This window comes from Gopherus flavomarginatus, chromosome 16 (assembly GCF_025201925.1).
Source record: "Gopherus flavomarginatus isolate rGopFla2 chromosome 16, rGopFla2.mat.asm, whole genome shotgun sequence".
In the NCBI taxonomy this organism is placed as follows: Eukaryota; Metazoa; Chordata; order Testudines; family Testudinidae; genus Gopherus; species Gopherus flavomarginatus.
Window position 1 is genome coordinate 16,753,039 of NC_066632.1, and position 27,750 is coordinate 16,780,788.

Here is a 27,750-nt window from a genome sequence, read left to right on the forward strand (position 1 = left end):
CCAGAATGGGGTTTCCTTGGGCAAAGCAAAGACAGTTCCCTAACCTGGGGACCTTCTCCCACCCATGTTTCAAAGGTCTGTCACAAACAACGGAACTATGCAGTGCTGCGTGCAGGCTCAGGCAGATTGCCCTGCCCTGGATCTGCTGTTCCCATTGGAGAGCAGCTGCTGTTCCTGGAGCCCAAAGTCAAGTGACTTGTCCACATCCAAACAGCTGGTCAGTCGCTAATTGCAGTGCAGAGCGGTGAGAGCACACACACAGGAAGGCTCCTGCAAGCCGCACCATTCAGCACATGTACAGCCACTCAGGCCAAAGCCATGGACTGCATCGCATCGGAGATAACCCAGCCCAATGGGACCTTTGAGCATCTAATACTGGAGACATTCTGCAAGACTGAGAGGCTTCAGCCCCTGGAAGACAGGGAGGTGAGGGGGAAGATGCTGCACCAGGGGACTTGCCTCCAACCCAGAGATCAGGCCAAAAGAAAACAGCCCAGAGGCAAAGGGGGTCAGCACATGACCTCATGGTAGAGGATTTTATTAGTCAGTTCAAGCAAGAGCTTGGCTAGGCCAGGACACAGACACGCAGAGGACGTGCCTCCAGAGGAGGGTGGGATACATTTACTGCAAGATTTTTCCACACATTCTGCCCCAACCAGACAAAGTCAAGGGAGCCGGTCAGACTTAGCAGTCTCAGTGGAGCATGGTTTCACCTCCTCACGAATGCTGCGTCTGAGCAGGATGTGTGACAACACACAGCAGAGACCGAAAAAGCCACATAGCCCAGCCTGGTCCTAGTGGAAGGGGACCGTGGGGTCAGACAGTGCCGGGGCAATCCCAGGGGCTCATTCCTGGAGCAGGAATGCACTGTGCTCTCCAGAGGGTTGGCCCATCCCTCTCTGCAGAGGCTCCATAATCCTGCTGGCCCAGGCCCCCATCATCCTCTCCTGGAGTGCTGCCAGGCGGTGCAAGGGCTCCATCTTCCTGCCTCCCTCGCTACTAATTCAAAACACCACAAGGTGAAACCCATCTTCTCAGTACCAAGCTTGTGTGCCTGACACTGGGCCCAAACCCCTGCACTGCTCATGCAACACTGCACCCTTCCCTGGCATCTCCTAGCCGAGCAGCTCAAAGCACTTCACTCTTAACTCAGCCTCACCGCCCTCTCTTACAGGAGGGGAAACTCAGGCACAGCAAAGAGCAGGGACTTGCTCAAGTTAGTTTCCCTTTGAGCCTCTTCCCCTCTCACCCAGAAAGGCTGAGGATTAATTAACGAGCAGTGCAAAGCCCACCACCACCCTCAGAGAGCAGACAGTGGATTACTCTATTTGCTGTTAACTGCCCTGCATCATCTCTGCAGCTCCCTTTGCCCCACATGCCTGGAGTTCTCCAAGGAGGGCAGGTGACTGCAGCCGTGCCAGTGCATCCCCGACAGCCCCTTGGGGGTGACTTGCAGGTCACTTGCATCCTCCCTCCCCTGGAGGTGTGTAAAGGTGTTGGGGGGGGTGGGGGAGTGTCCTTCCCCCACCCCAGGCCATGCTCCCCTCTCGCTCAATCCAGCTCGGGGGGCATGAAGTGTTGTCACTGCTGAGCAGCACGCAGGAGCCGCTCTTCATGCTTCTTCCGCATCCTTTCCTTGAAATCTTCCAGCTCCTTCCTCTGAGGCACAGACAGAGGGGAAGGGTCAGGGTCAGTAAGCATTACAGTTCACCTGCTTTATGCCCCCATACCACAGCCCCATGGGTACCATCTCCCTCTCGGGTCTCCTTAGAGCCAGATGCACAGGTGGAGGCGTGAGAGATCCTACTACCCTCTAGTGGTTAGAGGGTGACTCAAGAAATCAGTCTTGATGCTGCTGCAGCTAATGGAGCCTGTAACTCACCAGGTTAGCGTTTCTCTCTTACTGGTGGGGAAGGAAGGACACACAGACAGCGGCAGCTCCAGGCCCCAGGACGCCAAGTGTGTGCTTGGGGCGGCAAGCCGCAGGGGGCACTCTGCCGGCGCTGCGAGGGCGGCAGGCAGGCTGTCTCCGGCGGTTTGCCTGTGGAGGGTCTGCTGGTCCCACGGCTTCGGTGGACCTCCCGCAGCCGAAGCCGTGGGACCAGCGGACCCTTCGCAGGCAAACCGCCGGAGACAGCCTGCCTGCTGTGCTTGGGGCGGCAAAATCCCTACAGCCGCCCCTGCACACAGAGCCTCTCATGTTCATCCCAAACCTCCAGGGGCTGGACAAGCTGCTTCTTCAAACCCCAGTTGAGTCCTGGGATGGGCTCAGACTGGGACAGCTACAGAGCACCTGGAGACACCAGATAAGTCCCTGGTCGCACACCACAGCTGGGGAAGGGTTGAAGCAGCCGGGGCTTTGCCAGACAATGCTCTGAAGGTAATGGGGAGGAGAGCTCTATCCTTCTGCTCTGCCAGAAACAACCTATCCCAGCAAGGCCTTGCAGGTGATGGCACATGTCTGCACATCACCTAGGGGTGTAGATCCAACCCCCCAATGGCTGTTAACCCCAATGACCTGCAGCGAGCAGGATAGCTGATGTCACGCGGGGGAGGGGCTCAGCAGAGGCCTCCACAGCTGGGATATATCCTCAGCGAGGTTCATGGGGGGCAGTACACTCACCCGGCGGTCATCATCAGGTGGGTAGATCTCCCTCTGTGGAAACAGAAATGCAGGCACCTGTGAGGATTACCAGCTAGGAGGGGTGCCAGGGCCAGTCTGACCCAGCAGGGGACCTAGTGCCATTACTGGCACAGATGACAAGGAGAAATGGATTTAACGGACCCTGCTGGGATGTCTGTCATCTCCATCCCACTTAGCAACAGCTCCTAGGCAGGTCTCTCGCCTAACAGAAGGGAAGGAGCAGGGCATGGCAAATGAAGCCAGTGCAGCTGTTTGGTCAGCTCAAGGAAATGGCCTCTATAGTCGTCACCTCCAACTCCTCCCCATGAGCTCTGACTGTACTCCCCTGTTGTTTTAACCACTAGCCCACACTACCTTCCTAGAGCTGGAAACAACCCGCGAGTCCTCCCCCCACAGTACCTGCATGAATCACTAGCTTGCACTCCCCTCCCAGAGCAGAACACCATGCTCACCTTCCTTTTGATGACATATTCTTCAAAATACTCTGGTTGGTTGGAGATCCAGAACATGGCAACAGGGAAGGACAAATACAGAACCATCTGCAGAGGAAGAGAGGAAAGGGGGAACATGTGGCCCAAATTAAGGGAAACACAGAACTGAGCTTAAACAAGGAAGGCCTTGCGTGAAATCCCAGGTACTACACAGCCCAATTAAGCAAAGCTCCTGCAAAGCACATGGCAGTGATGAACTCAGCGCAGCTTCACTTCAGCTATGTCCACACTACAGACTCTAGGGCAGCATAGCTCCAAGCGTAGACGGAACATAAAGCAACAGGACTTTTTCTGCTGGTGTTGGAACACCAGCTCCTCAGACTACATTAGCTCTGCTGACAGAGACGCTCTTCCATCAACAAAACAGCCTCTACATTGGCGGTTTTGTCAGCATAGCTCTGTCACTAGGGGCTATGGGTTTTTTTTCACATCCCTGACTGACATAGCTATGCCAGTGTAAGTTGTAAGTGCAGACCGGACCTTAGCTTTGATCAAGCCACATTAAAATGTATTGGTCCAGGAACTTTGTGTGCATGGGTCTTTTCTTTTAAAGTCTCTTCCTTTCTTCTGGGTCCATGCAATAACTAATGATAGCTTAGACATCTGCTCAGCTGATCCTCAAACACGTTTGGACCAACAGCATTTTGCAAGGCTATTGCCAAAGCATTTTCCCCTTAGGAGGAAGGATTTGGCTGTATGTTTTTTTACGGAGACATTTTATACACTTGATGAACAGTGCCTTAAAATTTTATGAGCTGAAAATGTAGCAAATTGAGAGAGCACGTGGGAGCCCCGTAAACCTGCTGCCACCAAGCGAATCCACTGCAATGCCACCCAATCCTCAGGGCCATGATGGTGGAGTCCCATTCCTCTCCTACCTCAAAGGCACACCATCCCTAGGGAAAAGGAGTGGGGTGGGGAAGAATTCCTCTACTCTCCTGTTGAGCTGCCCAGTGTCTCAGGCCATGCTGGATCCTGCCACTCTACTAATGGGCTGCCCCATCTTCAAGGCTGCCACTGAGCTGCCAGAGATTGAGGCTGGCAGCCTGGGGTATTTGCTCTGCCCCGCAGGCCTGTCTGCTGCTTCTCTGAGATGCCCCCTAGTGAGGATTTTCCATTTTAATTTTTTAACCTCCTCCGTCCCCTGCCCCAGCAACAGGGGCAAGCAGCCAGCCCCAGGCTCGCCTTCCCTCCAGAGGCTCTCAGTGCTGGCCCTTGGCTCCAGCTAGTCAGGTCTTTCCATGACACCCGTCACCCTGGTACCAGGACACCCCAGCCAAGCACCAAGGAGCCCCGCCCCCAACCCTAGACCTCCCCCCCCCCTTGCCCCAGCCCCAGCCCCAGCCCCATCATGTTCCCTACAGGGCTTCTCTGTCCCCACTACGACTGGAGCAGCCCCCCTCCCCCAGCCTCTCCACGCCTCCCAGGTTCCGTTTCAGCCACTGACCCGAAACACCTCCAACTTCACCCCCATCCCGTCCGCTACGCCCCAGCTACTCTTCCGCCCTCCCTCTCTCAAGGCCTCAGGGGCCGCAAGCTTCCGCTCTCCCACACCGCAACAAACGCGGTGCTTATTGGTCAAGAAGCAGCATCAGCTTCGGTCATTGGTGAAGAGCTCGGTACGGAGGGACCCACTCCGAGTGCCGGAGTAAAGATGGCGTCTGAGCGGAACTGGCCCCTGAAGGTGAAGCTTCACCGGAAGTGCGGCCCTCTAAGCCAATAAGCGGTTTTCCCACGACAGCAGCCCCCGCCCCCCGACACAGAGAGAGCGCGCCGAGCTGTTTACGTCATCGCCGCGCGCTGCGGCCTGTCGGTGTCTGTGTGTGCGGGGCGCAGGGCCTGGCGTAGCCGCGATGCCGGAGCTGGAGGAGACGCCGGGGGCCGCCGGCGGGGGGAAGCCGGACCTGTTCTTCGTGAGTGCGCGGCCGTGTCATGTCCTCTCAGGCCACCGTAGCCTACAGCGCCCCCCTCCCCCTCGGCCTGGGCTCACCCCGCCCTTGGGTCCCCTCTCACTCACCCCCTCGCTGCCCCCAGGGAGCCCCGCCCCCCCCGGGCTGCCTCCCACACTCGGACCTGCCCCCTGCCAGCCTGGGGCCAGGGTGGGTGCGATCGATCGGGCACAGCCGGGCGGAGCGCTGGGCAGGGCCGGCGGGAGGAGGTGCGGGGCCCTGGCAGGGATGTTAAACAAAACAAACACAAGCCTTTTGTTTCTTCCGGGAATTATTTACCTTCCATAACTCTATAAACAACACAATGATGTGTTATGTACATTGCACCAGATATGCTGTTGATTGCTTATTAATGACCGTCATGTCACAGGTGTGGGTCCCAGCTGCTCCCTGCCCCCCTCATTGCAGCGTGTGTGCAAGGTTACTGCCCTGGGAACTGCAGGGCAGCAGTGGACATGAGGCTGGTTGGAGGCAGGGCAGGGGCTGGCTGGAGGTAGGGTCTAGCTGCAGGCAGGGCAAAGGGTGCAGGGCTGGCTGGAGACAGGGGGATGTGGGGTGGGCTGGCTTCAGGCAGGGCTGCAGGGGGACGCAGCAGGGGTTGAGAGGGCTGGAGACAGAGGAGTGCGGAACTGGCTGGCTTCAGGCAGGGGGTGCAGCAGGGATTGGCTGGAGACAGGGCAGGGGCTGCGGGGCTGGGTGTGGGCAGGGCGGGCAGGGTGTGCAGGGCTGGTGCGGGCAGGGCTGTCTGTGGGGCTGGCTGACTTTGGGCAGGGCCACAGAGGTGTGTGGCAGGGGTTGGCTGGAGACAGGGCAGGGGGTTTGGCAGGGGCTGGCTGCGGGCAGGGGGTGCAGAGCTGGCTGCAGGCAGGGGGGGCAGGGCTGGTGCGGGCAGGGGGGGTAGGGCTGGTGTGAGCAGGGCAGGGAGTGCAGCAGAGGCAGCTGGAGCCCCCACCCTTTAAATAGCCCCCAAGGCTCCCGCTATCCCAGGGCTCTGGGGGTTATTTAAAGGGCCTGGGGCTCCCCTGCTTCTACCCCCCCTGGACCTTTTAAATAGCTGTGGGAGCCCTGGAGAGTGGAGCAGGGAGTCTCCGGTGGCTATTTAAAGGATGGGGTGGCAGAGGCAGCTGGAGCCCCGGCCCTTTAAATAGCCCCTGGAGCCCCCTGCTATCCCAGGGCTTTGGGGGCTATTGAAAGGGCCCAGAGCTCCAGCCGGGAGAGCAGGGCTGCCGGTAGGGCTTGCGCTCCAGCCGGGAGAGCAGGGTTGCCAGGCGGCTTGCCCCGCTCCGGCCGGGGCTCTAGCAGGGGCCGCGGTGGGGCTTGCCCCGCTCCGGCCGAGGCTCCGGCCGGGAGAGCGGGGCGGCGGGGCGGCTTGCCCCTCTCCGGCCGAGGCTCCGGCCGGGAGAGCGGGGCGGCGGGGCGGCTTGCCCCGCTCCGGCCGAGGCTCCGGCCGGGAGAGCGGGGCGGCGGGGCGGCTTGCCCCGCTCCGGCCGAGGCTCCGGCCGGGAGAGCGGGGCGGCGGGGCGGCTTGCCCCGCTCCGGCCGAGGCTCCGGCCGGGAGAGCGGGGCGGCGGGGCGGCTTGCCCCGCTCCGGCCGGGAGAGCGGGGCGGCGGGGCGGCTTGCCCGGCTCCGGCCGGGAGAGCGGGGCGGCTTGCCCGGCTCCGGCCGGGAGAGCGGGGCGGCTTGCCCGGCTCCGGCCGGGGCTCCAGCTGGGAGAGCCGGGCTGTGGGGCAGCCGCACTCCCACTGGCGCTTTGGTCAGGGGAGCGGGGCCCTGGAAGACCCCAGAGCAGACCGCAGCCGGGGTAAGCAAAAAAAATTTAAAAGGCGTTTAACGCGCGGGGGCCCCTTAGGCGCTGGGCCCGATTCCGGGGAATCGGCTGAATCGGCCTAAAGCCGGCCCTGGCTCTGGGTTTGCAAAGTTGGGCCCTAGAAAACTAAGGGCCCCTCAGGTGTACATGCCTGTCATTGCCAGGTGCTGGAGCAACTCTTGTGCCATGATTCCTCGCCCAGGTCTCAGCCCTGGAGCTGTGGTGCAAGGGTCGGCCTTCAACAGCTCAGCTCAGCTCAGCTCTCTATCTGTATTAATTGTACCCTCCGATACCAAGCTAGTGTGTGTGCAGTTCTGAGCAACTCTGCAATAACAACCAGTTTACAGGTACAGCCCTAGCTTTCCTGAGCAACCCTGTAGTGACAAAACATTTGCCCTTGTAGGCAACCCTACGATAATAAACTGTTATGTTGACATCCAGCCCCACGTTAACAAAACAGGCTACCCGCATGGATGAAGCAAACACTGAATAAGGAAACAGGTTGTAATAAACAGAAGAAATGAGTTTTAAAAGTTTGGGTTCCCTTGGTGGTTTCCCTACTAAATGGACTCTGAGTTTCGGAAGCGGTGCTGCTAGTGCCTGGAGGTTTCTGGCCATAAAGGAGAGGCCTGGGCTCTGCCTCTAACCCCCCTTCTCCCCTCCACCCTCCCAATGCAGGAGGAGGAGGATCTGCAGTACGAGGAAGAAATCCTGCGCAACCCCTTTTCTGTCAAGTGCTGGATCCGCTACATTGAGTTCAAGCAGAACGCCCCCCGACACGTGCTGAACCTGATCTACGAGAGAGCCCTCAAGGAGCTGCCAGGCAGGTATGTAGCTGGGAGCGAAGACATGGAGAACTCTTTGGGCATGTCTGTGTTGCAGTAAGAGGTGTGACAGCAGCGTGTGTTGACATGCCCGAGATAGCACGCTCAGTAACAATGGTAGTGAAGCTAGTCACTCAAGTACATACCCAGGCTTGTGGGCTCACTTGTACAGCCCGTGCTGCTGTGTTTGTACTGCGGTTATTCAAGCTCACTAGACTGAAGGTAGCTTCTCTGTTGATGCGTTCTGCAGTTACACCTTTGATCACAGTTGTAGACATACCCTTTAGGAGCACACAACTGCTGCGATCTCATGTGGGAAGCACTGCAGAGAAGTGCAGGTGCACTGGATATGGGCAGCTCCCGGCTACCACATGCCTAGCCTCTCCCAGCAGGAGGCTATGTGAGGGCCAGGACAGGAGCACAGGCTACAGAAATCTCTGATAGTGACTACTCCATGGTGTTTGCAGTTACAAGCTGTGGTACAACTACCTTAAGCAGCGCCGGAAGCAGGTGAAGACCAGGTGTGTGACTGACCCCAGCTATGAGGAGGTGAACAACTGCCATGAACGTGCCCTCGTCTTCATGCACAAGGTATGGGGAGACCCAGAACGGATGAGCAGCAAAGCCACTGGGCTTGATGATGATAGATGAAGGCTTCCTGGTGAGGGCAGGATTGTTTGATGCTTTCTGCATGGCCCTGTCCCCAATCATGGACAGCCCCTGCCCCATGCTCTGGCCGCCCTTGTAGATCACCAACCATGGACCCCTTCTGTCCTGGACCTCATCACCAACCATGAACTCCTCCCACACTTTAAACCCCTGCCTGCCTGCTCTGAGTCCCATGTGTCTCCAGAATGGGCATAGCCTGTGCAGCTGCAGGGCCACCTCCCCCATGCCATCACTAGCCAGCGTACATCAGCACTGACCAGGTCTCATTGTGCTCAGCTTGCTTGAGCTGGGGGCTGGGGGCCAGCAGAAAGCTGCCTTGGACCCAGCAAGCTTATTTTATGTAACCCCACTGGTGGCTGTCAGTCACTTCTGGCCTCGGGCTGGGTTGGAACCAGCAATTTCAAGGCACAAGGCTCTGTAGGGTTCTCTTGAGGATTCACCCCCAGGGCCTTGTCTGCTCATTGCTCTGGCTAGAATGAAACAAACAGGAGGGGAAATCCAAATACCAGGTGAGGTACCTATGTGTTGGGGACCTGGCTTCTCTCCTTAGGGAGAAGGGGTTTTGTCTTTAGGGACAGCTGTGCCATAGCATGGCAGTATAACCCTGGTGGGAGGAGTCGGGCCCTACTCTAGTAAGCAGTCCTACCTCTTGAACTGGCAGATGCCTCGGATCTGGCTAGATTACTGCCAGTTCCTCATGGACCAGTGCCGGATCACCCGCACACGCAGGACCTTTGACCGGGCACTCCGGGCGCTGCCCATCACACAGCACCATCGCATCTGGCCCCTCTACCTGAAGTTTGTGCGCTTGTACCCCCTGCCCGAGACAGCTGTGCGAGTCTACCGCAGATACCTGAAGGTAAGGGCACCAGCCTCCTTGATCTTTGCTGAGCTGCTCCCCTTTGAACAGTCTTCTCTGGGTTTGCCTGTCTCTGCACAGTGGATCTGCAACGTTGGAACAAAGGCCTTGGAGCTTCTGCTCCTCATAGGGTCAAAATCCAGCCCTAAGCCCGCCCACAGCTGCAGGGTGCATTGCAGTGGAGGCAAACGGATTGGAGGGGATGGCTGAGTGACCTGCCTAGGGTTATACAGGGAGGATGAGCCAAAGCAGGGTATTGAACCTGTCTCCTGATCCCAGGTTAGCACCCAAACTTCTGCACTGTTCTTCCGCTTGTCCCTGCCCCACCTAGCTGTGGGACCTCAGGCAAATTACTTCACCTCTCTGTGCCTCAGTTTCCCTTCACAGAGGGGGACTAGTGAACTGCAAAGTGCTTGGAGATGGGGGCATACAGAGGGGGCAGTGTTAACCTGCAAAAGCATGGGGAGGAGGGGGGGTTACCCATTTAGCTGCCATGTGGACATCACTGGAAATGCCATACTTATATCTGCGTAATGGTGACATTGGTGTCTGTGCCAGCTCTCCCTGCTCTAGGGCTAGGACCTTGTGAGGGGCAGGGGATGCTGGGTTGCCTTTAGTCATAAGGCTGCCAGAGTGGCCAGGCCTAGCTACAACTAACCTAGTATCCCATCTCCGACAGTGGCCTGAGCCAGCGCTCTGGGGGATTGTACAGAACAGGGCAATCATGGAGTGATCTACCATGGTCTACCACTCCCGGCTCCGGGTAGCCCATGGTTTAGGGTCATCACGAGCGTGGGGTTGCATCCTGGACCATCTTGGCTAATAGCCACCAATGAGCCTGTCCTCCATGAACTTTTTGGGAACCCAATTCCCTGGCTGGGATGATTTAGTTGTGGATTGGTCCTGCTTTGAGCAGGGGGTTGGACTAGATGACTTCCTGAGGTCCCCTCCAACCGTGATATTCTGTGTTCATCCCCATGGTGTGTGCTGCAGCTGAGCCCCGAGAACGCCGAGGAGTACATTGAATACCTGCGCTCCATTGACCGGCTGGATGAGGCTGCCCTCCGCCTTGCCACCGTGGTCAATGATGAGAGGTTCGTCTCAAAGGAGGGGAAATCCAACTACCAGGTGAGGTGCCCGTGCTGCCAGGGCGAGGCTTCCTTCCTGAGGGGTCAGCTGTGCCAGTCACCCACCGCATTGCTCATAGCTCGTCTTGCCCCTTCCCTTTAAGGATGGCTTATGCCCCAGCCTCTTTGCTAGTCCACCAAAACAGGAGGTCTCACATCCTGGAATGTGCCAGGTGGGGCAGCAGGAGTGAATAGGGGCTGGATGCCAGACCTCAGCCTGGAGCCTGGCCCCAGGGTGTTAGGAAGTGGAGGGGATGGGCTAATTTGTGCCAACCAAGCCCAGGGCAGGAACTGGAGTAGCCATCGTGGATACAGTAGTCCTGGGGGATGGGCTAGATGGGACCCAGGGCCTGGGAGCTCCTGGTGGGTGCAGAGTGGCCTGTGTAGCCTTGCCCTGCTGCCTGATGTCTTGTCTCCCCTCCAGCTGTGGCATGAGCTATGTGACCTCATCTCCCAGAACCCTGACAAGGTGAAGTCCCTCAATGTTGGGGCCATCATTCGCGGAGGCCTGACCCGCTTCACCGACCAGCTGGGCAAGCTCTGGTGCTCCCTGGCCGACTACTACATCCGCAGCGGGCACTTTGAGAAGGTACCTTTGGGGGGTGAGCGAGGCCAGCACTGGGAGCTTGTAGGGACGGGCTCTGTTCCATGCAGACTGCTCTGTGAGTGGCACTAGCTGCTGACAAAGGCTTTCCCATTGCGAGGGGCAGCTGGTGTTTAATCTGGTGGGTGCAGGGGTTAAAGGTCCCAGGGAAGTAACAACCCAGGAGGTTGCATGGCTGGGTGCAGCGTGGGCCCCCAAAGGGTTAGTGAATCATGCAATGAGAGGACAGAGAAACCAGATGTGGTGGAGTGGGAGAGAGAAGGAGGAAGTCTCCACTTGAGGGTTGGATCTAGGAGCTGCATGGGAGAAGGCTCTCTCTCCAGCAGCAGCCATAAGGGCCACACAGAAGCTGGTGCTGGATGATTCATGTAAGAGAGGTTACGGGAGCCAGGGATGGTTGAGCTGAATCTAAGAGGGGTTTTGAAGCAAGGTGAGTGATGTTTGAACTGGATCCTGAAATGGGGGGAGGGGGCATGGAGAACTGGGAGGGAGGTGCTGGGGTATGGCTGGGAGGGTATTACAAAGACCAGAGCAGTCTGAGGGAGGAGGAGGGAAAGGGAAGCAGGTTGAGGGAACTCCTCACAGCCCCTCTCCCCTGCCCCCCATGGAGCTTCCCTGGCTGCAGAGGGATGGTGGGGAATTGTCCAGCCCAGCAGGGATGCAGGGTTTCTGAGTTCACCACCTCAATGTGGAAAGCAGCTTGGCTTCCCTGCTCACTCAGGCATTGAGGTAGCTCCTGTTTGTCTAGCCAGTCTCGTCCGGCAGGAGCCCAAAGCACATCTTTGGAGGGATCACTGCCCTGGTACTGGAGTGTGCCTGCCTCTGGGGTGGAATATGACAGGGGCTAAACAGCGCACAGAACACTACATGGTCACTGATGAGCCCATGATATGTTTCTCAGCAGTGAGGATATTAACCCCAGTAGTCTCATAGACTCATAGGTCAGAAGGGACCAATCTGATCATCTAGTCTGACCTCCTGCACAAGGCAGGCCACAGAACCCCACCCATCCAATTTTATAACAACCCCTATCCCAGGACCGAGTTATTGAAATCCTCAAAAATGGTTTGAAGACCTCAAGCTGCAGGGAAACCACTAGCAAGTGACCCGTGCCCCATGCTGCAGGGGAAGGCGAAAAACCTCCAGGGCACCTGCCAATCTGCCCTGGAGGAAAATTCCTTCCCGACCCCAAATATGGCGATCAGCTAAACCCTGAGCATGTGGGCAAGAGTCACCAGCCAGCACCCAAGAAGGAATTCTCCGCAGCAACTCAGTACCCATCGCATCCAACATCTCCCCGCAGACCATTGAGCAGACCTGTCTGGTGGTAATTCAAGATCAATTGCCCAAATTAACGATCCTATCATAACATCCCCTCCATATACTTATCAAGCTTTGTCTTAAAGCCAGGAAAGTCTTTTGCCCCTACTACTTCCCTCGGAAGGCTATTCCAGAACTTCACTCCCCTAATGGTCAGAAACCTTCGTCTAATTTCAAGTCTAAACTTCCTAATATCCAGTTTATACCCATTCGTCCTCGTGCCTACATTAGTACTAAACTTAAATAATTCCTCTCCCTCTCTAACGTTAACCCCCTTGATATATTTATATAGAGCGAGCATATCCCCCCTCAGCCTTCTTTTGGCCAGGCTAAACAAGCCAAGCTCTTTGAGTCTCCTTTCATAAGGCAGTTTTTTCCATTCCTCGGATCATCCTCGTAGCCCGTCTCTGAACCTGTTCCAGTTTGAATTCATCCTTCTTGAACATGGGACACCAGAACTGCACACAGTATTCCAGATGGGGTCTCACCAACGCCTTATATAACGGTACTAACACCTCCTTGTCCTTGCAGGAAATACCCCGTCTGATGCATCCCAAAATTGCATTTGCTTTTTAACAGCCGTATCACATTGGCGACTCATAGTCATCCTGCTATCAACCAGTACCCCAAGGTCCTTCTCCTCCTCCGTCGCTTCCAACTGATGCGCCCCCAACGTATATCCAAAATTCTTATTATTAATTCCTAAATGCATGACCTTGCACTTTTCACTGTTGTATTTCATCCTATTTCTATTACTCCAGTTTACAAGGTGGTTCAGATCTTCCTGAATAGTATCCCTGTCCTTCTCCGTGTTAGCAATACCCCCCAGCTTCATGTCATCCGCAAACTTTAGTAGCACATTCCCGCTCTTTGTGCCAAGGTCAGTAATAAAAAGGTTAAATAAGATCGGTCCCAAAACCGATCCTTGAGGGACTCCACTGGTGACCTCCTTCCAGTCTGACAGTTCACCTTTCAATACGACCCTCTGGAGTCTCCCCTTTAACCAGTTCCTTATCCACCTTACAACTTTCATATTCACTCCCAGCTTTTCCAATTTAACTAACAGCTCCCCGTGCGGAACCGTGTCGAACGCCTTACTGAAATCTAGGTAAATTATATCTACCGCATTTCCTTTATCTAAGTAATCCGTCACCTTCTCAAAGAAGGAGATCAGATTGGTTTGGCACGATCTACCTTTAGTAAATCCGTGTTGCAATTCGTCACAATTACCATTGACCTCTATGTCCTTAACTACTTTCTCCCTTAAAATTTTTTCCAAGACCTTACATACTACAGACGTCAAGCTAACAGGCCTATAATTACCCGGATCGCTCTTATTCCCTTTCTTAAAAATAGGAACTACATTAGCAATCCTCCAGTCATACGGCACAACCCCCGAGTTTATCGATTGCTTAAAAATTATCGCTAACGGGCTCGCAATTTCACGCGCCAGTTCCTTTAATATCCTCGGATGGAGATTGTCCGGGCCCTCCGACTTCGTCCCATCGAGCTGTTCAAGTACGGCCTCTACCTCAGTTGCCGTAATATCCACTTCCATATCCACATTCCCGTTTATCATCCCTCCATCATCGCAAGGTTCCTCACTAGTCTTATTAAAAACTGAGGCAAAGTACTTGTTTAGATGTTGGGCCATGCCTAGGTTATCCTTAACCTCCATTCCATCCTCAGTGTATAGCGGCCCCACTTCTTCTTTCTTTGTTTTCTTCTTATTTATGTGGCTGTAGAACCTTTTACTATTGGTTTTGATTCCCTTTGCAAGTTCCAGTTCAATGTGGCTTTTAGCCTTCCTCACTTTATCCCTACATGTTCTGACCTCAGCAAGGTAGCTTTCTTTACTGATCCTGCCTTCCTTCCACTCCCTGTAAGCTTTCTGCTTTTGTCTAATCTCCTCTCTGAGTTGTTTGCTCATCCAGTTTGGCCTACAACTCTTGCCCATGGTTTTTTTCCCCTTTCTCGGGATGCAGGCTTCCGACAGTCTCCGCAGCCGGGACTTAAAGTAATTCCAGGCCTCCTCCACATTTAAATCCACTAATTCCTCCATCCAATCCACTTCCCTAACTAATTTCCTTAACTCTTTAAAATTAGCCCTCGAGAAGTCAAAAATCCTAATCCCAGATCTACATTTGTTTATCCTTCCATCTAGTTTGAACTGAATCAGCTCATGATCACTCGAACCAAGGTTGTCCCCTACCACCATTTCTTCTACGAGGTCCTCACTGCTCCAGGTCCAATCCAGCATGCTCCAGCTGACTGTCTGCATTCCCCCAAAGTTAGTGTTTCCTCTGACCAGGCAGTATTTCTAAGGCTCCTAGCGCCATAGCGTTGAATCATCTCCCTTTGTGTGGTGTTGTCATGGGACTATTAAACAGTGTAGATGAGGGGAATGTTGCTGCTAAGCTGTTACTTTTGCTCAATGCTTTTGTTCTTGGAGCTCCAGTGTTACCAGTACTCGCAGGCAGTGCAGTCTGCTGATTCAAAGGCACTTGACCAGGTTTATTGCCCTTAAGGCACAGCCCTAGTGTCCCATAGGAGCTACAGGTACAGTAACCCATGAGTGCCCGGGAAAGGAGCGGCTCAGTCAGCAGCGGGAATTTCAGCTGTCCCATTGGCCGCACCAAGGGTTACGGCGGGGTCCCCTGACATTTATAGACAAACAACTGGGATAAACAACTTCCACAGCACCTAACACATTTTATGACATCTGTTTGTTACCGCCTGTTGTTCCTGGTATTTTGGACAAAACATTCTTATTGATTGATTTGTCAAACCATCTGTTTTGTGTGCTACATTTCTATGTATTTGCACTGGCCTTCTAAAATATATTTTATGTCAATATCTAGGGCCTCCACTAGCAACGAGTTTGCCAACTTCATATACTGAACAGTCACCTTGTGAGCATTTACTTTAATACGTGGCCTGACTTTGGTTCACAGCCTCTGGTTCAGGCCTTACGTTTTGCACCAGGCCCAGTGCTCCAGGCTCTTTCTCTGCTACAAACGGTTTCTTCACCCCACCCCAGAAGCAGCCACATCTCAGTACCAGGCAAGGACCAAACAGCCCCTACACCTCATCCCCAGGCGGGGGATCTCTGTATAAACTGCTCCCCATACTCCACCCCATAGATAGCGCTGAGATGTGGGCGGGCAAGGGCCCTTTGGAGGCTTATCAGGGTGGAGGGGCCATAGGTCCCCTTTCTCTCCTGGGAGCTGGCTTGGAGGCCCCTTTGTGGGGCAGGGAGCCTGTGGCCCTGCTCACAGTGCCGTGTGTCTCAGGCCCGGGACGTGTACGAGGAGGCCATCCAGACGGTGATGACAGTGCGGGATTTCACCCAGGTGTTTGACAGCTATGCCCAATTCGAGGAGAGCATGATTGCAGCCAAGATGGAGACCACCTCTGAGCTGGGGCAAGAGGAGGAGGGTGAGTGGGGGGCTGAGCCCTGCCTGCGGGTAACATGCAGTGCTCCCCAGCAGGGATTGGCCAGCCCAAGGAGGCAGAGCCCCAAGTGTGGCCCTAGGGAATAAGAGGGTAATGCTGACTTGTGCAGTTACACCACTTACACCAGGGCTGCATTTGGCCTCCAGAGTCTGGCAGCTGATTGCTCTTTATGGGAAACACAAATGACCTCTCAGAGGGGTTGGAGGATAGTAAGACCCTGCTAGGCCCAGTGGGTAGAGCTGGGAGTCAGGACTCCTGAGTTCAAATCTCAGCTCTGGGAGGGGAGTGGGGAGCGTTAAATGGGGGGGGGGGGGGGGGTGTGCTGGGACTCAGGACTCCTGGGGTCACGTCTCTGTGCGTCTGTTCCCCATGTGTAAGACAGGGATAACTAGTCCTTCACCTTGGCGTTTCCTGGGGTCTGAGGCTGGAGGCGCATGCGCCTTGCTTCCTGCCGAGCGAGGGGGTAGAAACGGGAGCTATTAAACACCTTCCCCTCCCCTCCGCCGTCTGCTCCCACACCCCTGGCTTGGAGGGCTGCAGGGCCCCTGCACTCCGGGTCCGATCCAGGGCTGGTGGCCCATGGCATGCTGGGTCTGAGGCAGGTCACAGGCAGGGCAGGGTGCTGGGTGGTTGGTTCGTAGCCCACGGTGGGCTGGGAGGACCCTGCTGAGTTGTCCTAGGAGGCCAGGGGTTCTTGGTGAGGTTGTGGGTCTAGCATCTCGTGTCTAGCATCTGGTGGTGTATCAGCTTGTCGCCCCCCTGCTGCGGGCCCGGCGGGGACACAGGGGCAGTGGCTAATCTGCCTGTGCCTCTCCCTACTACAGATGACGTGGACCTGGAGCTGCGCCTGGCTCGCTTCGAGCAGCTGATCACACGGCGCCCCCTGCTGCTCAACAGCGTGCTGCTGCGGCAGAACCCCCACAATGTCCACGAGTGGCACAAACGTGTGAAGCTCTATGAGGGCAAACCCCGCGAGGTAGAGCCAGCTCATCCCCCTGGGGAGCATGCAGGGGCCACACACTCACCCTGGGGCTCTGCCTCGTCATCCTGGTGACCTCCCCACCCCGCCCCCCATGGCATCTTGGGGGAATTGGAAGATGGGCAGAGGTGCAGCTGCCTCTGCGGTGTAGGGAACATGGGGGCTTTTTATACAGGGACCCCTCATCTGGTGCTGAGATGCAGCTGCCTCTGGGGTAGAGGGAAGGGGCTGGCTTTACAGGGATCCTGTGCCTGGAGCTCAGATGCGGCCATCTCTGGGGTGGGACAGATCTCCCCTGCTAATCAGTGCTGCACGAGGCTGATGCACGCTGTAGTGTGATGGGCTTGGGGTGCAGGATTGTGCAGCATGGTGTGGTATGAGTTCATGGCTCAGGGAGCAGCTGAGACACCAAGTGTGTGGTCTGCTGAGCTCTGAAAAGCCCGGCCTGGCATGGCTGAGCCCTCTGGTGGGATTTGCTTGGGAAATAGCCCTAGGCAGAGGCTGGTAGGTGGTTTGCGTGAGTCAGGACACCCGAGTTCCCTGTACTGCCACGCACTCACCGTTCTCTCTGGCAAGTGGCACCGTTGTTCTGTACCTTGGTTTCCCTGTCTCTAAGGCGGGGGTGGTCGCTGCATCCTTGGGAAGCCACGGGGGTGAGAGTTGCTGGCTATGCAGTGTGCTGGGCTGCCCTAGAGGGCACTGTAGTCGGGGGTGCAGGGCTGGTGTGCTACATGGAGGTAGGCTGTGCAGCTGGCACTGCCCTCGGCCCTCCTGCCCCAAGCGGGGTCAGTGCATTTCCCAGCTGTGCATGGCTCCCTCAGTCTGCCTGAGCCCAGTGGATTCACAAGATCAGTGCTATGGCCCCAGCTTTGGAACAGTCCCTTGCAGGAGCCTTCCTGTGTGCCAGGCCCCCTCAGGCTGTCATGCTTCCTCCAGGGTGAGCCCCATGGCTTCACCACCTCCGGAGCCTGGGCCTTTGGGTCTTCCGCACCCCGGCATCACCCCACGAGCTCCGTTCAGCGAGTCCCACGGGGACGGACCCCATGGGGGATTCATGACCTCACCCAGCATTGGCTGCGACGCTCACGCAGGATTGTCAGACCAGTCGGGGTTATCAGTCACCCTTGTCCGTAGTCAGCCCAGAGCCCTGAGGTTAAAGCACAGACCCTCCTGCTCAGCCCAGAGCCCAGCCAAGCTGGAGCGATCCCCTTTGTTCAGGCTCTGTCTGACCCTCCATCAGGCCTCCTTGGTCAACCCCAAGCAAGAGCCCCTGACTCCTTCCAGCAGCCAGCTCTAGTCCCCCACCTCAGACCTTGGCAGCCCTTTGATCTCCAGCTGGGGGGCTGCTGTTCAGCTTCCCTAAGGAGAGGTGGGTAAGTCCCTCTCTGGGTGCTAGGTGTCAATGGCCTGGAATTTGGAGTTCCCATTGACTTCTCAGATGTTCCACTGTCATGGGGAATAAGGCCCCAGCAGCTGGGCAGCACCTCCAGCCGTCTCCTAGCCTGCCCCGAGAGAAACCAGGCTCTTTCCACTCACTGGGAAACTGAGGCAGGAGTAGGACTCACAAATTATTCCCACTTCATCCCATCTGGCAGTGGGTGTAAGTGGCTGCGCAAGGAGTGGGGCAGCAAGGACTTGTCTTTGGGGATGTGTCCAGAGCATTAGAATGGCTGGTGCACAGGGAATGGCTCCTGGGGCAGGGGATGAGGGTGAGGGGCCGTGTCGGTGGTTCTGATCCAGGCTCAAGCCCAGGGCATAGGGCCCGGGTTCCAATCCAGGCTGGGAATGACTGAAAGCTGCTCCCATTGCATGACTGTGCGGTGTGAGCGGATTTCAGTCCATTTCCTCATCACTAGGTTCAGTGAGATCACCAGGGAGACTCACTTGCCTCAGTGAGGAGTCAAGGGAAACCGAACTTTGCCCTCACCCCTAGAGAGTGCCCCTCTGGGGCAGGAGGAGGGGCTGTGTGGGCCCTGCTGTAGCAGCTCTGTTGGCAAAGGCCTTCAGCAGAGCGTTCCCTTCTCCCGCTTGGTCTAACACTGGCGCCGACCTGCCCGCACAGATCATCAACACCTACACAGAGGCCGTGCAGACCGTGGACCCCTTCAAGGCCACTGGCAAGACACACACACTCTGGGTCTCCTTCGCCAAGTTCTACGAGGATAATGGGCAGATTGAGGATGTGAGTGTTGCTGGGGGCATGGAGTGAGAACGGCCAAGAGAAGCTGTCCCCTCTCCATGCCCTGGCCTAGGGGACTCATCGCGGGGGGCAGGGTGCAGGGTGGTAGGACCCTCATCCTGAGGCGTCGCCCAAGCAGGGCTCATGTTCCCAGCAGTGGCTGCTAGTGAGGGTTAAACTGGGCAGGAGCATCGCCCAAGCACCTGGAGAGAGAGTCTGCGCAGACCCCCATTAATGCCAACCCTGGGGAGCCAGGACAGAGGGGTCTGTGAGGGAGGGATTCCGCCTGGCTGGGTGCACTGTCTGGGCCCCTGCCGGAGCCTAGGGGAGGGAATGGGCCGAGCTGCTGCCATAGCTCAGGGGAGCGGGCTGGCCTGGGGCTGGGGTCGGGCAGCTTGTGCTTCCTCTGATTCTGCCTTCCTCCCCTTCCCCAGGCCAGGACCATCTTTGAGAAAGCCACCAAGGTGAACTTCAAGCAGGTGGACGACCTGGCCTGCGTGTGGTGCGAGTACGGGGAGATGGAGCTGCGCCATGAGAACTATGACCAGGCCCTGCGCATCCTCCGGGTGAGCCCAGCCCTGCTGGGCATGGGGGGGTGATGGGAGCAGCAATGTGGGATACGAGGGCAAGCACCAGGCAACCATCACTCTGGCTGCTGGAGAGTCCTGGGTGGGTAGAGGAGCGAGGAACATCTTGAGGTTAAGGCCCAGACTCCACGGTTCCACTCCCAGCTCGGAGAGGGGCAGGAACCAGGACTCCTGGGCTCTGCTCCCAGGGTTGGGTGGGGCTTGGGGGGCTGGTCGGGGCAGGAACCAGGACTCCTGGGTTCCACTTCCAGCTGTGGAAGGGGTAGGCAGTCTAGTGGTTTGAATGTGGGCCATGCTTCGCTGAGGACACAGTGAGTGATGGTGAGAAGCTGCCTCCATGGCGCCTGCCAGGAGATGTCATGGGTCCCTGAATCGCCCTGCTCACTCCGTGCTGCTGGCAGTGAAATCCTGGGCACAGGATTCGCTGCCCCACTGAGCGCCCTCCTCTCTCGCCCCACAGAAAGCCACGGCCATCCCAGCCAAGAAAGCTGAGTACTTCGATGCCTCGGAGCCTGTCCAGAACCGTGTGTACAAGTCCCTCAAGGTCTGGTCTATGCTGGCTGACCTGGAAGAGAGCCTGGGCACCTTCAAGGTGAGGATAGCAACCCTTCTCAGGGGCCAGGTCCCGAGACGGGGGTCACGGAGCCAGGCCCTAGCTGCTTTCCGGCAGAGGGACTGGGGGTGAGAGGGGGTGGACTCCACTGAGGATGGCACCAGGCTCAACCTGCACCCGCCCCTGCCTATCCTGCGGGGTCACCTGGATCCCTGCAACATGCCAGTCCCTAACATAATCCACCTAATACTGCTGCCCGCCTGGTCTTCTCTCCTAGTCCACCAAGGCAGTGTATGACCGCATCCTGGACCTGCGCATCGCCACGCCCCAGATCATCATCAACTATGCCCTCTTCCTGGAGGAGCACACCTACTTTGAGGAGAGCTTCAAGGTGCAGGGGAGCTCCGTTGTTAAGGGTGAGGGAGGGTGGGACTTAGCTGGGCTCCGAGAAGCAGAGTTGGCGTGGGGGGGAGATACTAGTGGGCAGGGCCAGCAGAGAGCCCCTGGTTGGCAGGTGTTTGCCCAGTGAGATTGGGGCTGCAGATCTAGCTGGGTCAGAAGGGCTCAGAGGTGGCGCCGTGGGAATTAAAGGGTTAATATGCAGATCTTGAGGGGGGTGGAGGGGTGTGATTGCTCCCAGGGGCATCTTGGAAGTGCCCCCAACTGCTGCCACACATGAGGGCTCCAGGGGGGACCCGGGCAGCCACGCTTACACTCCCCCCTTGGCAGGCCTACGAAAGGGGCATCTCTCTCTTCCGCTGGCCCAACGTGTACGACATTTGGAACACCTACCTGACCAAGTTCATCGACCGCTATGGCGGCAAGAAGCTGGAGCGTGCCCGCGACCTCTTCGAGCAGGCGCTGGATGGCTGCCCCCAGAAATATGCCAAGAGTATGTGGGGGGGAGGAGGGGGTGTTTCCTGGCTCCCTGATATGAGGGCATCCTGGCATCAGCTGCCATGTGGCGCTGTCTGGCCAGGATTCCACCCGCACTGGTGCCCAGTCCTGTCTCCAAGCCGAGGGGAGCCCTGGCGGATGGGATACTGAAGTGGGGAGCCCAGCCCCACTGGGCACTGTGGCTCCTTGTGGACTCGGGCAGAGACTGCTGTGTGGCAAAGAGGACCTGAGAACCCTGGGCAGCGGCAGGGCCAGTGCCCCTGTATGCAGCCCCCCCACCACCCGGCTTTGCCTCTGCCCTCCCTGCCAGCCAGCTTTGCCTTTGCCCCAGTGGTGCTGTGACTTGGAATCAAAATCAGAAACCCACCCTGAGACTTGGCATCCCTGTGCCAGCCAGCCCCTGACTCACCCTGTCCCTGCAGCCATCTACCTGTTGTATGCCAAGCTGGAGGAGGAGTTCGGGCTGGCGCGGCATGCCATGGCGGTGTATGAGCGGGCCACGCGGGCCGTGCAACCCTCGGAGCAGTACGAGATGTACAACATCTTCATCAAGCGGGCAGCAGAGATCTACGGGGTCACCCACACCCGCAGCATCTATGAGAAGGCCATTGAGGTGAGATGGAGGGCAGGGCTGGTGGAGCGTTCCCTTTCCCCCCTCCCCCTCACACATGGGCCTAGAACAGTGCTCCCACCCCTGCGTGCCAGTGCACTGGGCTGTCCTAGGCCCCTTCTTGCCATTCAGTAGCAGAAACCCCTCCCAGCCTCCTGCACCCACATCCCATGCTGAGGAGTCCTAGACCCATCCAGCAGGCAGTGAGAGGCATGGGCTGGCTGAGGTCCCAGCGCTGGAGGGTAGCACTGCCTTCTTGTAGCAGGGGCACTCGGGTGGCAGAGATGGGCACAGACAGCACTGGGCCGAGCCCCAAACACCCCTGGCACCCTGCAGCCCAAGGCTGTGAATCCCCAAACCTGGGATCTTTGGGGGGCCTGTCCTGAGCCCCAGCCTGCAGGGAGCACGCTGCATGGCATCCTGACTCCCCCTACCCAGGGGGGTAGGGCATTCAGGGGCGCATGCTGTCCATCCATCCCCCACCAGCATGCGGTGGAGGTGAGGCTGGTTGGATTCAGGGCACTCTCTCCTAGGTGCTGTCAGACGAGCACGCCCGCGAGATGTGCCAGCGCTTTGCCGACATGGAATGCAAGCTGGGTGAGATCGACCGGGCCCGGGCCATCTACTCCTACTGCTCGCAGATCTGTGACCCCCGGGTAAGGGCCCTGGGCAAACGTGGGCTTGCAGAGCAAGCCAGGCCCTGGGGGTGGGATTGTGCCCTACAGTCTGGTCCCTGACACTACCATCCCCAGGCTTGGTTTCCCTGCTACTCTGCCCAGCCAGGTGGGCTTTGGGCCCTGCTAGAGGGATCAGTTGCCCAGGAGGAGGCTGGGAGATGGACCAGGGCCACCCTCACTCCTGGAGCAGTGGAGGGCTCAACCCTTGACACCCCCACTCCCCCATTGGCACTACAGTGACCCAGGGAGCCTACCCTGCGCCCCCTCCCCCTGGCTATGGTGAGGATGCAGTGGTGCTGGACATGGGCCTCCAACCAGCCCAGAACCAGAGTGGGCAAGGGTGTCTCACTGTGACTACTGGAACCTGTAACCCTGGGGTGAGTGGGGAGGGGCTTGACTGTGATAGGGCCCTATAAACGGGTGCAGGACTCACCCTCTTCCCTTTTCTGGGCATTACTGCCTCATACCCAGGACAGCCCTGGGCTAAGTCTGGCTCTTTAGGAGTGGGGCTCCCTGGGGCCCCTCCCACACTGGGGGAGAGTCTTGCAGACCATGGAGCCAGAGGGGCGGTGTTTGGGTGGTTTAGTGCCCCAGGAGTGGCCCAGCATCCTGCCCCCATCTCCAGTAACAGCCTGAGCCCTTGGGGGAGATGGTCTCTGAGCTGGGTGGGAGTGGTCTGGTAGCAGATACTGGGGTGAGGGGATTGGTAGGCCAGGCCATGAGGGAGGGGAGGAGAGGGCAGGCCTTGAGGCACTGCAAGGCTCACTCCTGTTGTCCACCCCCATCCCCCCAGACCACAGGCTCCTTCTGGCAGACGTGGAAGGACTTTGAGATCCGGCACGGGAACGAAGACACTATCCGGGAGATGCTGCGCATCAAACGCAGTGTCCAGGCCACCTACAACACCCAGGTCAACTTCATGGCCTCGCAGATGCTCAAAGTCTCCAGCAATGCCACAGGCACCGGTAAGCAACCCCTGCATATGGTGGGAGCCTTGCGGGCACCTGTATCCCCCCCAGAGGGGTCCCTGGCATTTACCCTGCTGTCTGGTTCCAGTGTCAGACCTGGCGCCGGGGCAGAGTGGCATGGACGACATGAAACTGCTAGAGCAGCGGGCAGAGCAGCTGGCGGCCGAGGCAGAGCGGGACAAACCCCGGGCCAAGGAGAAGATCCTCTTTGTCAGGTCTGTGTGCATAGGGCAGCTTGTGGTGACTGCACATGCCATCATGCATCTGGGCAGCCAGCCCTACTGCATGCTGGGGCTCGGCTCCCCTGCCTTATAGCCAGCAATGGCTCTGATGTGCCCCTTGCCCAGGGCCCAGTGCAGCCCTGGGCTGAGAGCTTCTCACCAGCTGAGCCCGTAACCCCCAACCCCCCTCACTGCTTGGCGCTGCCCTCATCCCTTCCCCGCTGGCTGGGGCTGGCACACTGTGGGGGAGCCTGTCCTAGGCCTAAAGTCAGGGGGGAGCTGTGGATGGTTGGGGATGGGGACAGTGGGGGCCTAAGACTGTTTGTTTCTGGAGCAGCTGGTGTAGGGAGGACTCCCTGGTGCCCAGCCCCTCGCTCACGCCCCTCCCCCCTGGTATGTTGGCAGGAGCGATGCATCACGCAGTGAGCTGGCCGCACTCTCCAGGCAGGCAAACCCTGACGAGATTGACATTGAGGAGGAGGAGGAGGAGGGTGAGAGTGAGGAGAATGAGCCTGATGGTAAGGAGGGGTGCACAGCTATGGCTGGGGGAGGGGCCTAGTGTAGCTGGATACGTCCTGCCCCTCAAGCTCACCACTGACCCACCTTCCCCTTCTCCCTGCAGAGGTGCAGCTGGAGCAGCAGAGCGTCCCCTCGGCTGTGTTCGGGGGGCTGAAGACCGACTGAGCTGGAAGTGGGGGCAGCCAGTGGGCACCATGGATCCTGCTCCCCTCCTGGAGTGTGGGCAGAGGGGTCTGGACTTGGAGATTCCTGGGCCTGTGCTGGCCTGGAGCTGCTCCCCCAGAACATGGGCTGAGTGTCTGTCCCCCACCCCGGGGCACACTGCTGCCCTAGTTCTCCTATCCCTGAGTTCTGGGCTCCCTGGCTCCTAGCAGGGAGGGGGTGGCGTGGCGTGGGGTGGGGCAGGGCAGGGCAGGGCTGGGCTGCCCTCTGCTGTGCAGGGAGCGGAGGCATTGGCAGGAGGGTGTGGAGCCAACCTGCCCACCCCTCCCCCATGAAGCAGTTTGGGAGCCAGGGTTGTTAGATGGAGGGAGCAGGCAGAGCCCCTGGGGCTGGGCCCTGCTGTAATAGCTGGGGCTAATCTGCCCCCTCCATCTGGTCTCCACCAGCTAGTGAGTGGGGTAAACCCTGTGCTTGCTCTTCCCCTACTGCTGCCATGGCTGGGGCATGGGCAGCCACCCCCCTGGCTTTTGTGAAGGGAGAGGGGGAGTGACAGCCCACCCCCAGGGCTGCTGTGTCTGAGGCAGGGTGTCTTGCTATAAAGGTTTCTTTTTTTAATCCCAGCTGGGCTCTCAGTGCTCAGGGAGGGGGGCAGGGGTTTGGGAACAGCTCTAGGAAGTCATCGTCTCTCTCCTCCCCCCCACCTGGCAGGGACATGGTGACAGTTCACCCTGGTCATGGACTCCAGCAACTCAAGCCAGCAGGGCCAGAGCCTGGGCTTGCCATGGGGGAGGCCTACCCCTCCCCCCCTTGCACTATGCTATTCTGGGGCAGGGCTGGGGAAGAGGGGCCCTGTTCTGGCCAGGCCCTCAGTGCCAGAGGGATAATGTGAGGTGGGGGGTTGGAGCTGAGCAGGGGCAGCCTTAGGGGTAAACATGCTGGTCAGGCACCAGTTCTGCCCCCTAGTGATACGGGGTGGGGCTATGTCAGAGCAGTTCTTGCTGCCAAGTGGGGGGGGGGGTGTAGAGTCACTGCAGCCCAGGAGAACATCCCCCCACCCCACCCCCACCCCCACCCTTTCCATATGCAGCCCTTGGCCCAGGCTCTGAGCACCAGCAAGGGCTTGGCCTGCAGCATGTGGGAGTGGGGGAGGGGTTGGGAAGCAGTTTGTTTTTCCATCATAAAACCCCAAGGAAAATTTTTCTGTGCAGGATCCAACTGAAACCAGAGGCTGCCCCTGGGAGTGCTGATCCCAGGGCCCCTGCTCTGATCACCTTGCCTCACCGTTCCCCAAGTTGGGGCTAGAGCCCAGGCTTCTTGACACCCAGCCCTACTGGAGCCCAGTTGCCCTGTGCTGCTGCTCTTCTGTTGAGGAACCAGGCAGAGACAAAAGCTCCTTTAAGTTACTTTATTAAGTGACAGGGTGAGGGCCCTGCCAGCTCACTACAGCATTACTCAGGTCCCTGTCTCCCCCACCACCGGGAGCCAGCAAGCCCTGCCCCCTTCACCCAGCCCTGGGGGCCAACAGCCCAGGAATCAGTGCCAGGGGGCTGTCACCTGACCAGGCCCAGCTGCCCTTCCCTCTGCTCCAGTCAGCCCCCTAGAAAGGAGCAGGCCCCTCCCAGCTGGGCACAGCCACTCTGGAAGTGACAGGGCTGGCAGGACAACCCCAACCAGGGGCAGGGGCACAGACAGCAGCTACCTGGGCTTGTGGGGGCAGGGGAAGCCATGGGCACTGGGAGTCCTGCTCCCTGGGGCAGCCACAAGTGGGCTCAGGCCAGGTCCCCTCCCCCCAGGGCTGAGGCAGTGCCCATGGTGCCCAGTCCTGTGCCCAGCACCCTTCCTGCAAGGGGGAAAATTCAATACATCATTCAATTGTGGCAGAAGCTCAGAAGATACAAAATAGACAAGACATGAAGACAGACACCCCCCAACCCCCGGCTCATCCCAGTCTGCTTATCAAATGCAACTCACTATATACAAATCATTGCAAAATCATTTAAATAGCTCAATCTCTGTATAGTTATGTATAATATACACAGCCTAGGGGCTGAGCTACACCTCATGGAGGGAGGGGGAGAGACATGCCCCTGGGGTGCAGTCTGACATTCAGATGGCTAGGGGGCCAGAGAGCAGAGGAGCCAGCCTAAGGGCACACAGCCCCTCCCCTCAGCATAGGGTAGGGGTAGGGCCAGGCCTTACCAAGTCAGTTCTCCCCCTCCCATGCCCTTTGCCCCCATAGTTTATTAGTGTATTTGGCAGTTCCCAGGATAAGCCCTTCCCCCCCCTTGCTGGGCTCTGCCTGGGAGCACAGCCAGGGCCCAGGGGTCCTGCAGCAGCAGCTGTGGGAAGGGCTAGCTCAGCTCAGAGGCCAGGTGAGGTTATTTAGGGGTGCCTGGCTTCTTGGGGGTGCCTGGCTTCTTGGTCTGCCAGAGGTGGCCCTGGATGGTGATGGCATCAACGTTCATAGACATGGTCTTGGCAGGGATCTGGGTGAAGCGCTTGCGGTCCGAGTTGTACTTGTAGATGCCCTCGATCATGGCCTGGCTGATGGTGCGGGGACCGTAGCCCGTCAAGCGCGTCAGCTCCTCTGTCTCCCCAGCTGGTGTGTAGAGCGCCCGGAACTGGCAGCTGGAGTCTCGGAACAAGATCAGGAAGTGATGGGCCTTGCTCTTCTCCATCTCCTGGGGGGCAGGGGAGGGATTAGAGACCAGAGAAGCCCTCAGCCCTACAACACAAAGGCCCCCTCCCCATTCATCCACCAGCTGGGCTACCTCTTGAGCCAAAAGATGTACCCAGTCACCTCCCGCTCCGGGATAGGGGAGCAAGGGGTTCCCCCCACTCACCTCCAGGATCTTGTTCTTGTGGGGCTCATTGACGCGGCCGGCCAGGCAGCAGTGGGACAGCGCGTTGTGGATGATGTGCTTGTTGGACTTGGCGCTTGGTTCTTTATAGAGCTTGGGCCCTGCCAGGGAGAGTTGGTTAGAGCTAGATTCAGTGACTTAGGAACTGCCCCACCAGGCCTGCCCCCAGGGGAACTCCCACTGGGTCCTAGCCAGCCAACAGAGCAGCCCAGGCAGTTCTAATCAGTGTCTGTGGGGATGGAGGTGGCCACTAGACGTGTCTTCAGCTGTGTACTCAGGGCTGAGGCAGGTGAGAGGTTGGATGGAGACAGGCAAAGGTGGGGGATGCAGGGTGGGGAGGTGGCAGATCTCACCCATGTACTTGAGGCTGGAGGAGCAGTGGAAATGTGGGGGGCAGGACAGGGAGGGATAGCTCAGTGGTTGAGCATTGGCCTGCTAAACCCAGGGTTGTGAGCTCATCCTTGAGGGGGCCATTTAGGGATCGGTCCTGCTTTGAGTAGGGGGTTGGACTAGATGATCTCCTGAGGTCCCTTCCAACCCTGCTGTTCTATGAATCTGTGTACTCAGGCACAGAGGAGGGAGAGGGCAGGATGGTGGTGGTGGGTCTCACTTGTGTACTCTGGGCTGGAGGAAGGGCAGCAGGGGAAGTAGGGCGGGCAGAGGGGTGTCTCATCCCTGTACTCTAGGACAGATGGGGAGGCAGGGTGGGAGGGTCTCACCTGTGTACTCAGGCACAGAGGCAGGCGACGAGGCAGTAGATGCATTCTCCCAGTCCCGCTCACGGCT

The 27,750-nt window shown here is 58.0% G+C and overlaps 3 protein-coding genes across 4 annotated transcripts in view; 1 reads left to right on the top strand and 2 right to left on the bottom strand.

Moving 5' to 3' along the window:
• Positions 1–509: 509 nt before the first annotated feature.
• On the bottom strand, positions 510–4,779 carry LOC127035739 (protein PET100 homolog, mitochondrial). Its single transcript, XM_050926028.1, has 4 exons — positions 4,583–4,779; positions 3,097–3,183; positions 2,624–2,656; positions 510–1,659 (listed from the first exon to the last, which is right to left on the bottom strand). The coding sequence occupies exons 1-4, from the start codon at positions 4,607–4,609 to the stop codon at positions 1,582–1,584; spliced, it is 225 nt and encodes a 74-aa protein (XP_050781985.1). The 5' UTR covers positions 4,610–4,779; the 3' UTR covers positions 510–1,581.
• Positions 4,780–4,926: 147 nt separating this feature from the next.
• On the top strand, positions 4,927–24,723 carry XAB2 (XPA binding protein 2). Of its 2 annotated transcripts, XM_050925813.1 has the most exons (19): positions 4,927–5,048; positions 7,571–7,719; positions 8,184–8,307; positions 9,047–9,244; positions 10,238–10,372; positions 10,796–10,960; positions 15,589–15,733; positions 16,576–16,727; positions 18,793–18,912; positions 19,344–19,475; positions 19,957–20,088; positions 20,327–20,440; positions 20,779–20,941; positions 21,369–21,559; positions 22,090–22,212; positions 23,027–23,198; positions 23,290–23,416; positions 23,828–23,940; positions 24,045–24,723. In XM_050925813.1, exons 1-19 carry the CDS (start codon positions 4,989–4,991, stop codon positions 24,104–24,106), a joined length of 2,577 nt encoding a protein of 858 aa, XP_050781770.1. In that variant the 5' UTR covers positions 4,927–4,988; the 3' UTR covers positions 24,107–24,723. The 2 variants fall into 2 exon arrangements, with proteins under 2 accessions (XP_050781770.1, XP_050781771.1); XM_050925814.1 differs by lacking the exon at positions 9,047–9,244.
• Positions 24,724–25,493: 770 nt separating this feature from the next.
• CAMSAP3 (calmodulin regulated spectrin associated protein family member 3) overlaps positions 25,494–27,750 on the bottom strand; it is a 27,530-nt gene continuing 25,273 nt past the window's right edge. The window contains exons 11-13 of the mRNA XM_050925587.1: positions 27,684–27,748; positions 26,947–27,065; positions 25,494–26,784 (exon numbers count right to left, since the gene is read on the bottom strand). Of these exons, the coding sequence (XP_050781544.1) occupies positions 26,482–26,784; positions 26,947–27,065; positions 27,684–27,748 (487 nt within the window). The 3' untranslated portion in view covers positions 25,494–26,481. The remainder of the gene's footprint in view (positions 26,785–26,946; positions 27,066–27,683; positions 27,749–27,750) is intronic.